The sequence below is a fragment of the Crocuta crocuta genome, unplaced genomic scaffold (genome assembly GCF_008692635.1).
Source record: "Crocuta crocuta isolate KB4526 unplaced genomic scaffold, BGI_CrCroc_1.0 scaffold226, whole genome shotgun sequence".
NCBI classification, from domain to species: domain Eukaryota; kingdom Metazoa; phylum Chordata; class Mammalia; order Carnivora; family Hyaenidae; genus Crocuta; species Crocuta crocuta.
In genome coordinates this window covers 684872-698683 of record NW_027530997.1, presented here as the reverse complement: position 1 = coordinate 698683, position 13812 = coordinate 684872, and the positions used below count along the sequence as shown (strand labels likewise).

The 13812-nt window shown below is 40.9% G+C and overlaps 1 protein-coding gene across 3 annotated transcripts in view; it reads right to left on the bottom strand.

Moving 5' to 3' along the window:
- The window catches only part of NMD3 (NMD3 ribosome export adaptor), a 31195-nt gene extending 29395 nt beyond the window's left edge, over positions 1–1800 (bottom strand). For 2 of the 3 annotated variants that reach the window (XM_077770536.1, XM_077770538.1), the window contains exons 1-3: positions 1695–1758; positions 1140–1195; positions 122–256 (exon numbers count right to left, since the gene is read on the bottom strand). In XM_077770536.1, the coding sequence (XP_077626662.1) occupies positions 122–256; positions 1140–1183 (179 nt within the window). In that variant the 5' untranslated portion in view covers positions 1184–1195; positions 1695–1758. Of the gene's footprint in view, positions 1–121; positions 257–1139; positions 1196–1694 lie in introns of all 3 variants that reach the window. The other variant, XM_077770537.1, reaches the window with a different exon arrangement.
- Positions 1801–13812: the final 12012 nt, after the last annotated feature.

Genomic DNA, 13812 nt, shown 5'->3' with positions numbered 1-13812 from the left:
TGAATGTCAATTACATGCACCTTATTCTACGTATGTGGGTGTCATCTCAGCATATGCCAGTGGCTCTCCTGTATACTAACCTCAACTGTGAGTAGGATGAAACAGTAGACACCATACATACCTCTGACACTGCTTGCAGAAAGACACGCAGACCTGCTTCGGAATGCCTTGGCTGATGTCTACTTTACTTCGCAAACAGGCCACACAAATATTGGCAGGATTTGGGCTGATTGGGACACCACACTCGCAGCACAAGCTTAAATAAATAAAGCATAAATTTTTCACGTTAGCTTTCATAAATGCACTGGTTATCAAACAAAAGCCTTTCAAGTTAGGCCATATAGCTCTGGTTTAAAAAAAACAAACTGGCAGAGCAATCTTCAAAGATGCTATAAAGTATCACCTTGGAATACCGTGGCAAAAACAAAAAACGAAAACAAGGACGGCTATTACTCCAAAACCCCTCAAGATACGGTGTTGTTCACAAGCTCTAGAGAGTGTAAATCATTTCTAATCATAATCATTGGACAGCTTTATAGTCCAAAGACATTTTTTAAAGATGCCAGGACAGGACTGCTGAAATGTAAGCCTTCACCCAGAGCAGAAAATTTTTCAAAGGATGGAAAGAGAACCATATGTAGTGATTCAGCAAAATGCACAGGCATCTTAACTCTAGGAGTACTGGGGCAGAAAATGTTTAGGAGCCACTGATGTCCCAAAGAAATGTTCTAGAATCCGTAATGTTCAATATGGTAGTGACCAGGCACATGTGGCCACTGAGGACCTGAAACATGCCTAGTATGACTGAAGAGCTTCATTTAATTTTCTTTCACCTTAGTTTCCTTAAATTTAAATATTAGCCACACGTGGCTAACACATGGGCAGTGCCAATCTAGAAGAATGTATAGTCAATGTTTTAATACTCTTAAAACGAGTATTTACCACAATAAACTTTCCAACTAAAAATGAATTCGATTTTCTCAAGAAATAAAGCCTTTCCACTTTCCCCACTTAAGATGAAGAATTCTCCCATTGAAAAAAGAAAGGGGAAAAAAAAAAAAGCTTTCTTCACAGCGAGTTTCAAAGACTCACTTTAGCATCTTTAAATGTCAGGGGTTGGGGGGGAAGGAATGACTCACATGTGTCCAGGGGTGCGGTCGGTGGATTCCGTCATATACTCCATGTTTCTGTACACCTTGAATTCAAGAGAGAGAATGAATCGTGGGATTTAAGTCACTTGTCTATTCACCTCTATACAAATCTTCCTTCTCTGAGTAAGTCAGACAAGCCTCATAAAGCAGCAAACAAGAACCAATTCCCTCTGGCAACTCTGTAAGAAGTAACTTCATATCAGAACCAGAAGAGTTCCAGAGTTTCCCAAACGTAAGACCCTGAGCCATTAACTCGGCAACTGACTGCAAGCATCACCACCGCGCCAACTCCTGCGAGTCGAGGAGGCCTCCCACAGGGCCGGGGCCGCCACCTGCACCCTCNGCGTGGCGGGCCACCCACCCGGACCCAGCACACTGCGGGTGGAACCTCTGGGGGCTCCGGGCAGGCAGCGCACACGCGGCACACACGCGGCCCGAGGCCGGCCGGAACTCGGGGAATCCGCCCCACTCTCTCCTCAGGGACCACGCGCGACAGCAAGTCGGGTCTCCGCCCACAATCTACTTAGCCCCTCTGGGACAGACCCAGTTTTGCGGGAAAACTGCGACAAAACAGTCCCTGTCACCTCTCGAGCGGCCACCACAGCGAAGTCCAACACGGCGGAAATCTCGCGAGACAAGAGCTCGAAGTCCCGCGGGCTGATAACGGTGGGTTAANACCCACGAACCGCGAGATCATGACCCAAGCGAAAGTCGGACGCTTAACCGACTAAGCCACCCAGGCGCCCCTAGATCACGTTTTAGCTACCCTGATTGGGAGCTTGCTTGCTTCATGGTTAAATAATTATATAAAAGTTATCTGCAAACAGTACCACAATACACAAAGAAATTAAATTACATCGAAGGCGGCGTGTCTCTTTCGTTCACCATCATATGCCTAATGCTTGCTACATCCTAAATACTCAAATGCAGATTTGTTGAATAGATGAAAGAAAGAAACATAAGACAATTATTTGTGAAGAAGCCTATGTTAGTTTTAGTCCACTATTAGAATGTGCTTCCTAATAGCACACTTCATATCTCCTTACGACTTTATACCTGATCTTAGAACTGCACAGACCATGGCTAACCAGTTTCTCATGACAGAATCTCAAATATTTGGAGAGCACATTTTTTTTCTGTCTTCTCACCCCAAATTTCGAGGAATAAGCAAGGTCATCTAATAGAAGGTGTTCAAAAAAGCCCTCTCATTTCTTGCCTGGGTTACTTAAGTAATTTCCCATTCCTTCCCCGTACTCCCAGACGCCAACCTATCCTTCTAAAATGCAATTCTGATTTTGTCACGCTCTCCTGCTTTTAATCCTTGGGTGATCTCTGATAACCTTCTGATAATTTCCAATTTCTTTGCATAGAAAGAAGACCCTTTAGATCTAATCCTGACATACCCTGTCACATTCCCAAGCATGTAGCCATACAGGCCAACTGGCAGAGCCTACCAGGAACTAGTCTACCTTTGCTTGTGCCTGGGACAATCCACCTTAAAGATTAAGCTCAAGTATCCTATATTAGTTTCCTAATGCTGCTGCTGCAACCAATTATCACAAATTTTACGGCTTAAAACAACACAAATTTATTATCTTACACTTCTGGAGATTGTAAATCTAATAAAGATGTTCCTCCTTTGTGTATGGTCCTACAACATTTTTGTAGAAGGTGTATGCCTCTATAAGAGTGCAAACAACATTAAATTGGATCATAAACTTTCCACTGTGCATGTTTCACAGATTCAACTGGTGGTCTCATTCTTCTCCGGATTCCCTGCACCTAGCCCAGTGCCTGGGGCAAAACAGACCTTAAATATGTGTCGGTAAATTAATTACCCATTTGATATGCATAACAACTCTGAAGAAACAACTTAACCCCCATTTTTTTCCATTCCTATTGTCATTTCCCTTAAGCCAAATACCACTAGCAGTACAACTGCAGTTAAACAGATTGTGTCTATTATTCACTGAAGTGAATGCCAACATGCCATGAGGAATCATGGAGTGTATCAATAGAAGGGTGTCAGAAAAAAAACCTATCGTAGAATTTGGGCTTTCATTAGGTAACTTGAGAGAAGGTCTAAGAGAGCAAGTCTGCTCTAGATTGAACGCTGTCAGAAAGCCGGGGTAATTCTATAAATGGATATCTCAACAAATCTTATGTATGGAAATAGAGGCAGAAAGCTGCAATTAGTAAAGAAGTAGCAGTTACTCATCTTGGCCAGTAGAGGGGGTATTTGGTATTTTCTGGGTGGCACAGTGACCTTGTATTTATCTATGGTTATACAAAATTATACAGTGACTTTGCTTTATCTCATTATGGTGTGGTGTCTGAGTAACCTTGTCAGAGGTTGGTATACTGTGAAATTGCTTATGTCTAAAAGGAGAATAAAGTGGGTTACCTGTGAATACACAGGCCAACTTCTGAATATCAGGGGCTGGTTTTTTCTTTCTCCATACACTCCCTTAATACCCTATTTTATTTGGTACCAAATGCCACAATGCCAGGCTTGTCAGGCACTGAATATACAACAGTGAGCACAACACGACATGGTCCCTGCCCTTGTGGAACAGATAAGGGTGATATCCCAAAAGATTATGTAATTTGCTGAGAGTTCTATAGCAAGTAAGTGGTAGAACTGGGACCTGAATTATAATTAATCTAAATGCACCCATGCCCTCACCACCACACCAGGCTACCTGCCTTTCTGAGGTTCAGGTCATCTATTAATAACAGGCCCTTTTTTTCTTTTAAGAAACTTTATTTTCCATCAACCTTATTTCCATTTCTGTTTAAGAGTCTGTGGAAGGAGCAGTTTAGGATCACTGAGGGGCTGTTCTCACCCAGTCAGGGGCCCGAGCACGGGGAGCTGCAGCCCAGGCCTGAGCGGTGGCTGAGAGCCCCAGTCTCTGCTGGATAGGCGCTGAGGACCCTGCATGCCTCAGACCACCTGAGACTTCAGGTTGAGTAGCAATAAATTCGGGACATGGGGCAGTCCATTCACCTGGAAATTCCTCCTTGGTCACAGCCTTTACAGCACTCACCTGCTCTTCCTTTTCAGTCTCTCAGGATCTCTGTAGAAGGACAGGTCAGGGGTGGCCTCGCATGGTGTTCACAGAAGATGGTGCTATGCATGTGCAGAACTTCCCGGGCCAGGATCCACCACCTCGGACCCACGGAGCGAGCTCCCTTGCTGTTGCGTGGGGTGGCAGTGTCCACACAGCACCGAGGAGAGTCTGGGTTACACAGCGCGATGGTAGGTGGGTTAACATAGGACACCTCTGTGAGAGGCGGGCGGTCAGCCCTGACTCAGTAACCACCAGAAGACACGGCTCCCAGAGGGCTGCCTGGACCCGGTTAGTGAAGGTTCCAGGAGTGAAGCGGCCGCAGTAGGAGGGGCTCCAGTGGCTGCCGGCAGAAACTTCTCACGGGATCTCTCCAGATTTGTAATGTGCCATCATTTTCCCTTTGTAGATGTACTTCCATTTGGAAGTTAGGGTTAGTGTCATCTAAGCGGGTTCTGCTGCAAGGAATTAGACCACATCCTCCTCCCTTTGCGGGACACCAAGGGCACTGGACATTGTGCAAGTTTCCCTTAAAGTTACATGGGAACCCAGAACAACACCTCCATACAGACCCCTCTCTTGTTAGCATGGAAAGGCCACAGGCTTTTCATAAATGGAATACTTACATGGCAGAAAGTACCTACATCTCTCCTCACACTTCTCGCCCCTTGATAATAAGATCTCCAGATGTCAGAAGTAAGTGCTTGGTGTCATATGTCTGCCACAAACCTAGGATGAGCTTGGTCTCAGAGTGAGATAGTAGGGGCAGATTACACCAGAAAGAAACTTATTTTGCACTTTTTTATTTATCCCTCAAATCTTATCTTGGAAAAATGGGTTTTCTTATCCCATAGCCCTTATGCTCAGATTTGAATATCCTTATTCAAATCTTGGCTTCGGTGTAATTTGATAAACTTAAATTCTATGTGTTTGGCCTTGGCCTTAAAATGGAATTCTGAAAAGGGCTGGAAGGGTATGACCTCCTAGCAAGTTACAGTGCATTATCTAGGTTCGTTATCCACAAATCCATTTAAAAAATCTTTTTTAGATCAGAATCCATAAAACCTCTTTCTCAACCAATTAAGGTAAATATAAATGTTGATTTTTATCTCTTGTGGTTTAGATTATAATATAACTTTGTTGGAGATAGATTGACTGTTTCATTTTTTTAATGTTTATTTATTTTGAGAGAGAGAGAGAGTGAGTGAGCATGATCAGGGGAGAGGCAGAGAGAGAATCTCAAGTAGGTTCCACAGTGTCAGCACAGAGCCTAATGCAGGGCTTGATCCCACAAACCATGAGATCATGATCTGAGCCAAAATGAAGAGTTAGATACTTACCCAACTGAGCCACCCAGAGGCCCCTAGACTGAATGTTTTAAATAATGTAAAGTTTTATAAACTTTAAGTATCTTCAATATCTAGCAAGTAGTAAATGCTCAGTTAACATTTGTTAATCAGTGGAATTCTGTACAGAATTTTCAAATGCAGAGTGTGAATTTTTTCACACCTCAAACGCGAGTGCACATTTGAGGTATCAAGATGTCATGGATTAGAGATTAGTTCAGAGAGGCTTCTTGAGGAGCATACTTAGAATCAACATCCGGGAAGGAGAGCAGCCACAATTGGGTAGAAGGGGACGTTATGCTGCCTGTGCAGCCTGACAGAGGCCCCTCCAACCCTGCAGGGAGCTTCCCCAGCTCAGATGATCATTCAGTTTTCCCAGGGGGCTGGGCTTTTGTTCAGCAAGGAGTCATTGGTTGTGACTGCTCCCAGAAAGAGCCGTAACCTTGGGTGAGTTTCTCTCTTCAGCCACGCCAGTCTCAGAAGTGGGTGAAACTGAGAGCTTCCTGCCAGCAGCTGGAATAAGGAATTAAGTCCTCTGGGGGTCTAAGTCCTTCATTCCTGAAAGGGGATCTGGACAGTGCCTCACAACATATATGACATAAAGGCAGTAGGTCTACTTGAATTGATACAAGACCCGAACACTAAGGACTTTGCTTCATGTTCAAGATTTGTGACTTACAGATTCTGTGGCCTAAGGAGTTGTTTTACCTCTCTGATCTTCAGTTTCCTTCTTTCTAAAGCTATGTAATAATCCCTACCTCATACAGGTGTTATGAGAATTGATTGAGATAAAGGTGCACAGAAGTGTTAGTAAGCTGCAAAACAGATATTGTATGTAGGTATGTTATTCTCAGGTGATGTTCCTTAACAGCAATTCACTTAAATAGAAAGGATCTGTTTGTATTTTATATTTTCCTTTTTTTTTTTTTTTACNTTTTCCATTGGATATTCTTTCCTGCTTTGTCAAAGATTAGTTGACTGTATACCTTTGGGTCCAGCTCTGAGCTCTGAATTCTATTCCATTGGTCTATGTGTCTGTTTTTGTACCAGTACCATACTATCTTAAATNAGCAGGGATGGCCGTGGTGTGATCCAATGTGTCAGGCGGTAGTTCTGCCTTGGCGGTTGTCGGGAGGAGAGTGGCGTCGCTCCAGTCCCTTCTTGAACCAAGTGCTGCACCTTGCTCTTTTGGGCGTGTAAACTCCCCGTACCAGGGGCACAGCCAAAGTGGGTCGCGCTCTTTGGCCCAGGCCAGGCCTAGTTTCCAAATCCCAGTTGGCGCGCCCCACTGAAATTGCCTTAGACACAACATCGCAGGTGATTCCCTCGGGGGAATTCCAAGCCTCTTGCCTAGCCCTGGGGATGGAGCCAGAATCTCTGCTCCCTTCTCCTCCAGGTTGGGTTGGCGAGCAAGGATGGAGGTTTACTGGGGGGTGGGGGGCCACTGGAGAGCAGGAAACCAGGTCCCTCTGTGTCTTGTCACCCTAAACACGAACTCACAGGCAAATCTCCCAGATTTAAGCCCTTCGCCTTCCCTCTAGGGGTCCAGCCAAGCCAGGGGTGCGGAGGCCTGGTACGTGCACGGCTCCTCCAGGGGTCCAGACAGCCAGGAGCTCAAAGGGGCAGTCGGCGCGTGGGGACCTGGCACACAGGGATTTGGCGCACATGGTACTTCTGTGCCCCGAGCGGAGGTTTTTCTGTTCCCCAGCGACAGGGAGTGCAACGCACGGAGCTCTGTACTTCTCCGCAATCTTGCCCCTCCCTGTATTTTATATTTTCAATGTATAGAGTTTGAACCATCACACTTGCACTCTTGCTTCACTATTAATTTACAATGTAAAGAAATTATATTATAACATGAAGAAATTATAAACATCGAAATTTGAGGGTTCAGTTTATAAAATTTATTTAGGTGTGATATGATTGGTGCATATATCTGACGTATGTTATACTTCAATGTAAGTTTTAAAAATACAAAATAACCTCACATGAATGCCAGTAAATAAAACAGAAAAAAATAATAAAATTATAATAATAATACTCAAGAAATATCTTTACTTTTGCAAATTCCAAAATTGATATTGATTGAATTTATAATGTTTTACTGTAGTTTTTAAAAGATGTAATTACTGAAATGACCTCTAGTTTTAATACATTAATGATGGAAGAGAACTACTAGTATAGTAATAGAGGAAGAAATATTTTATAGCAATATATTTTACAGGTTTCATAAATGAGAAGTTGAACAAAGAAAAAAACAGAAAAAAACAAATTTAGAGGCACCAAAGTAAATTTCAACAATAAAACCTTATATGTACTGGGTCCCAAAAAACTAAAAATCTGGAGATATGAAACTAACATTTTTGCTCTAATCCTTCTTTTCAGTAACTGCTACCATTTCATTTTCTCCTTCATGCTAAAATCCTCCTTACCTCTTCCTCTCAGATGATCTCAAAGATCATTGGTGCTATTTTCTCATTTCATTCTTTTTAAAAATTTTTTTTTAATGTTTGATTTATTTCTGAGAGAGAGAGATAGAGGGAGCATGAGCAGGGGAGGGTCAGAGAGAGAGGGAGACACAGAATCTGAAACAGGCTCCAGGCTCTGAGGTAGCTGCCAGCAGAGCCTGACGCAGGGCTTCAACCCACAAACCGTGAGATCATGACCGGAGCCGAAGTTGGATGCTCAACCGACTGAACCATCGAGGCACCCCTCACTTCATTCTTATAACAAGAATGGAGAAGACTTCAAAATAGCACTTGCAATGACCAGCCAGTCTGGAGATGACAGGGAAAATTTGCCTTTCAAGACTGCTTAGAAATGAACTTCTATGTGGCCATTTTATTGCATCTGAAAGTGAGTTTTCAGGGAGATTCCAAGGATGTGCAGGGAGTGTAAGTAGGCAAATTTGGATGTCAGAAAAAGTACTTTCTAAAATATCTAGCTGTGTAGCTGATTTATTGTGGGACAGTTTTCAGTTAGTTGACCATGGTCTCCCAATCAATCTCCCAAATTATTATAAAAATTATTATTGAAAAACTAATCCAAGAAATTTCCCCCAAAATGTAAGGACCTGAATTTACAAACTGAAAGCATCTACCATTTCTTACCAAAATGGAAACAAGTAGGTACATACCAGAGATCATTATCGTGAAGTTTAGAACACATGCAATAAAAAGAAGATTCTGGAAGCTTCTGGGGAGAAAAAAACAAGTTGCATGCAGAGGACTGAGATCAGAATAGCTTCAGACTTTCAACGGCAACACCAGAAACAAGAAAACAATGGAGAAATACTTTGAAAATTCTGAAGTAAAATTATTTCCAACCTTGAATTCTATTCTAAGCCAAACTTATCAATAAAGTGTTGAGTGTAGAATAAAGATATTTGGAGTTTCATCCTTCTGAGGAAATCAGTGACAGATATAGACCAAGAAAAAGGAAGACATGGAAGTTAGGAAACAGGTGAGAAGTTAAGAAAAATCCGGAGGTGACAGCTTTGTACTACAAAGAGGGTGTGATAACCTGGCTCCAGATTATCAATGCGATGGTTCTGAGAAAGATGTCTACAAGGAACTAAAAATTGATTTATAGACAATGTTTTTGAATATCTTACAGATTTAGATAACAAGCAAAGAGTCAGATGCCGATAGGAATATTATGACCAAAAATTTGAAAACTTACATGAAATAAACCAATTCCTCAAAAAGCACAAACTATCACAACTCACTCCATATTTAGCGGATTATTTTAATAGCCCAATGGTTACTAGGGAAATCAAATTTATAATTTAAAAACCCCACCTCTCCCCAAAACACCTTCCAGATATTTCACTAGAGAATTCTACCAAATGTTTAAAAAGAATTAGCATTAATTCTATGGAATCTCTTCCAGAAAATAGAAGAGAAGGGAATCGTTTCCAATTCATTTTATGAAATTTTATTATCTTGACAGCAAAACCAGACAGACAGTACAGAAAGAAAGACAGGCAGACAGAAAGAAAGGAGGAAAGAAAGACTACAGACCAATACTCATAGATATAGATGCAAAAATCTTTAACAAAATATTAGCAAGCAGAAGCCAGCAATACACACAAAGAATTATACACCATGACTAAGTGGAGTTTATTCCAGGCATGCAAGCCTAGTTCAGTACTAGAAAATTAATGTAATCCACCATAATCACAGGCTAAAAAAAGACAATCACATGATTATATCAACTGATAGAGAAGAAACATTTAATAAAATTCAACAACCATCCATGATAAAAAAAAAGTCTTAGTAAAATAGAAATAGAACAGAACTTGTTCAACTTGATAAAGAGCATCAACAAAAACCCTACAGCTAACATTATAAGTAATAGTAAAAGGTTGAGAGCTTTCCCCACTAAGACTGGGAAATAGGCAAGCATTGTTCACTCTCACCACTCCTGTTCAACATAGTTTTGGATGCCCTATTCAGTACAATAAGTCAAGAAAAGGGAATAAGCAAATATATCAGGAAACAAGAAATAAAACTGCCCTTAGATGCAAATGACATGGTTGCCTAAATGGAAAAATCCCAAGAGATCTAGAAAAACAAAAGAAAACAAAAAACGAAAAACAGAACAAAACCCTCCTAGAATTAATAAATGAGTTCATTAGGTCACAGATCCAAACATTAAAAATCATTTGTATTTATATGTACTAGTAATAAACATGTGACACCAAAATTTAAAATATAATACATTGTAAATACACAGATGCTAAAAAAATGAAAAACATAGGTAAATTTAACAAAATGTGCACAAAACTTAGGTGCTGAAAACTATAAAATGCTAATGAAAGAAAACAAAGATTTCAGTCAGTGGAGAGACATGCCCTGTTCATGGACTCAAAGACCCAACATAGTAAAGATGTCAATCCTCAAATTAACATATAAATTTCATTCAGCTGCTGGCAAAATTCCAATAAGATACTTTTTGGAGATGTAGACAACATTATTCTAAAATTTACATGGTAGGGGCACCTGGGTAGCTCATTTAAGAGTCCAACTCTTGATCTCAGCTCAGGTCATGATCTCCCAATTTGTGGGATGGAGCTCCCACATCAGGTTCTGCACTGACAGTGTGCAGCCTGCTTGGGATTCTCTCTCCCCATCTCTCTCTGCCTTTCCCCCACCCATGTGTGTGCATGTGCGTGTACCTCTCTCTCTCTTTCTCAAAAAAAAACCATTAAAATATAATAAAAACATAACAAAATAAAATAAAATGTATATGTGAAAGCAAACAAAATGAAATAGCTAAAACAATTGGGGGGAGTAAAATGGGAAGAATCTTTCTATCAGATTTCAAGATTTATTATGGAGCCAAGATTGTACAGTATCGGTGGAGGGATAGACATAGAGATCACTGAAACAAAATAAAGAAACCAGAAATATGCCCAACTGATTTTTAAAAAATTTTTTTAACGTTTATTTATTTTTGAGAGTCAGAGAGAGACAGAGCATGAGCAGGGAAGGGGCAGAGAGAGAGGGAGACACAGAATCCAAAGCAGGCTTCAGGCTCTGAGCTGTCAGCACAGAGCCCAATGTGGGGCTCGAACCCACAGACCACAAGATCATGACCTGAGCCAAAGTTGGACCCCTAACCAACTAAGCCACCCAGGCGCTCTACCCAACTGGTTTTTTTTAAAAGTATAAAAGAAACTCAATGAAGAAAAGATAGCCTTTTCAATAAATGGTGCTGGAACAAGGGGATAGCCATCCAGTAGCAAAATAAATAAATAAATAAAGCTTGGCTTAAGGCTTGCACCTTCCATAAATATTATGGATCACAGATTTAAGATGAAGTGTAAAAGTATGACAATTTTACAAAAATTTCAGGAAAAAAATCTTTGGGATCTAGGACTAGACAAAGAATTCTTATATTTGACTACAAAATCATGATCCACAAAAGAAAAAATTGGTAGACTGTACATCATCAAAATTAAAAACTTGCTCTGTGAAAGACCCTGTTAAGAGGATAAAAGGATAAACTACAGAGTGGGAGGAAATATGTTCAAACCATATTCACCTAAAGACTAGTATCTTGAACATAAAAAGAACTTTTAGGGTGTCTGGCTGGCTGAATTGGAATAGTGTATTATTCTTGATCTCAGGGTCGTAGGTTCGAGCCCCATGTTGGATGTGGAGATTACTTGGATAGATGATAGATAGATAGATAGATAGATAGATAGATAGATAGATAGATAGATAGATAAACTTTAAAAATAATAAATAAAATTTTAAAAGAACCCTCAAAACACATAAGTAAAAAAACAATCCGATTAGAAAACGGGCAAAAAACACGAAGAGACAGTTCACTGAAGAGGATATCCAGTAGTCAAACAAGCAGATACGAAGATATTTAACATCATTAGGGGTGTGCAAATTAAAACCACAGTGAGATATTACTACCCGTCTATCTGAATCGCTAAAATAATAAAAAATAGTGATAGTACTATATGCCGACAAGGGTGCAAAGAACCTGGATTACTCACATACTGACGGTAGGAATGCAAAATGGTATAACCACTTTAGGAAACAACTTAGCAATTTCTTAAAAAGCCAAAAACGCAACTAGCAATTGTACTACTAGGCAGTTATCCTGATGAAATTAAGTCTTATGTTCCCATAAAAACCTGCACACAAATGTATATAGCAGCTTTTTTTTTTTTTTGCAATAGCCAAAACAACCCAGATATCTTTCAACAAGTAAATGAGTGAATACACTGTGTTACATCCACACCCTGAAATACCACTCAGCAATAAGAAGAAACAAACTGTTGTACAAACAACAACCTGGGTGACTCAGTGTGACTCTCAGATTCTCCAGAGAATTATGCTGAGTGAAAAAGCCAATTCCAAAAGGTTATATACCATATGTTTCTATTTATGTAATATTCTCAAAATGACAAAGTTAGAGAGCCGGAGAACAGATGAGTGGTTGCCAGAAATTAAGAATGAACGGAAGGGCAGGAGGGAAGTAGGTGTAACTATATAAGGACCACATGAGGGATCCTTGCAGTGATAGAAATATTCTGTATTTTGACCATATCCAAGTCAATATCCTGACTGTGATATTGTACTTACAGTTTTGGAAGTTTAAAGGGTTCAGGAGATCTCTCTTCATTGTTTCTTACACCTGCATGTGAATCTACAATGATTACAGTTTTTAAATGATTTATTTAAAAAATAGGGTACGGGGCACCTAGGTGACTGACATGGTTAAGGGTCCAACTTCGGATTAGGTCATGATCCCAAAGTTCGTGAGTTTGAGCCCCATGTCAGGCTCTGTGCTAACAGCTGAGAGCCTGGAGTCCGCTTCGAATTCTCTCTTTCTGCCCCCTCCTGCTCGTACTCTGTCTCTCTCTCTCTCTCTCTCTGTCTCTCAAAAATAAATAAACATTAAAAATAAAATAAATAAAAATAGGATAAAACTTTCTGTTTAAGGAAAACAACTCCCTGTTTTTATCTTTTGTAGTAATTTTTTTCACAAGGTTTCAACACTTTTGTCAACATCGTTGGCTGACTAACCCCTTCTTCCCAGTGTCCTTACCACTAGGAGCAACCATGAGATACAGTTTTGGCAAGCAGGTCAGAAGGGGAAGTCTATTGGGCAATCTTCCAGGAAAACTAGCTTCCTTAATAAAAAGGCACAGACTCAATGGATACGCCATTTTGCCCTCACTCTTTGCTCCTTTGCCCTTCTGTCTGCTTCGGGGCTGGAATGCGAATGTGATGCCATCTACCGCCCACAAGGCAATAAGCAGTAAGGGCATATGCTGTCATGCTAAGTAAGGATGCTGAGGCCAAGACCTAGAAAGAAACTGTGTCTTGACTGTGTTATTTTGAGTGGCACCAACCCTGGGCTGTTCACCTTTAGAGTTCTTTGTATTTTAGGAAATACTAAAAGAAAACATTTTATTTGTTTAAGCCAATGTTGGGCAGATTTTCTATTATTTGTAACCAAACACATTTCTAACAAATTTCTCACTCATGGGAGATTCTCAGCAGGGCTGATATACTTTGCCCACCTTAAAAGACTATTGTAGGGGCGCCTGGGTGGCTTAGTCGGTTGAGCGTCCGACTTTCGCTTAGGTCATGATCTCGCGGTTCGTGGGTTCGAGCCCCTCGTCGGGCTCTGTGCTGACTGCCAGCTCAGAGCCTGGAGCCTGTTTCAGTCTGTGACTCCCTCTCTCTCTGACCCTCCCCTGCTCACGCTTTCTCTCTC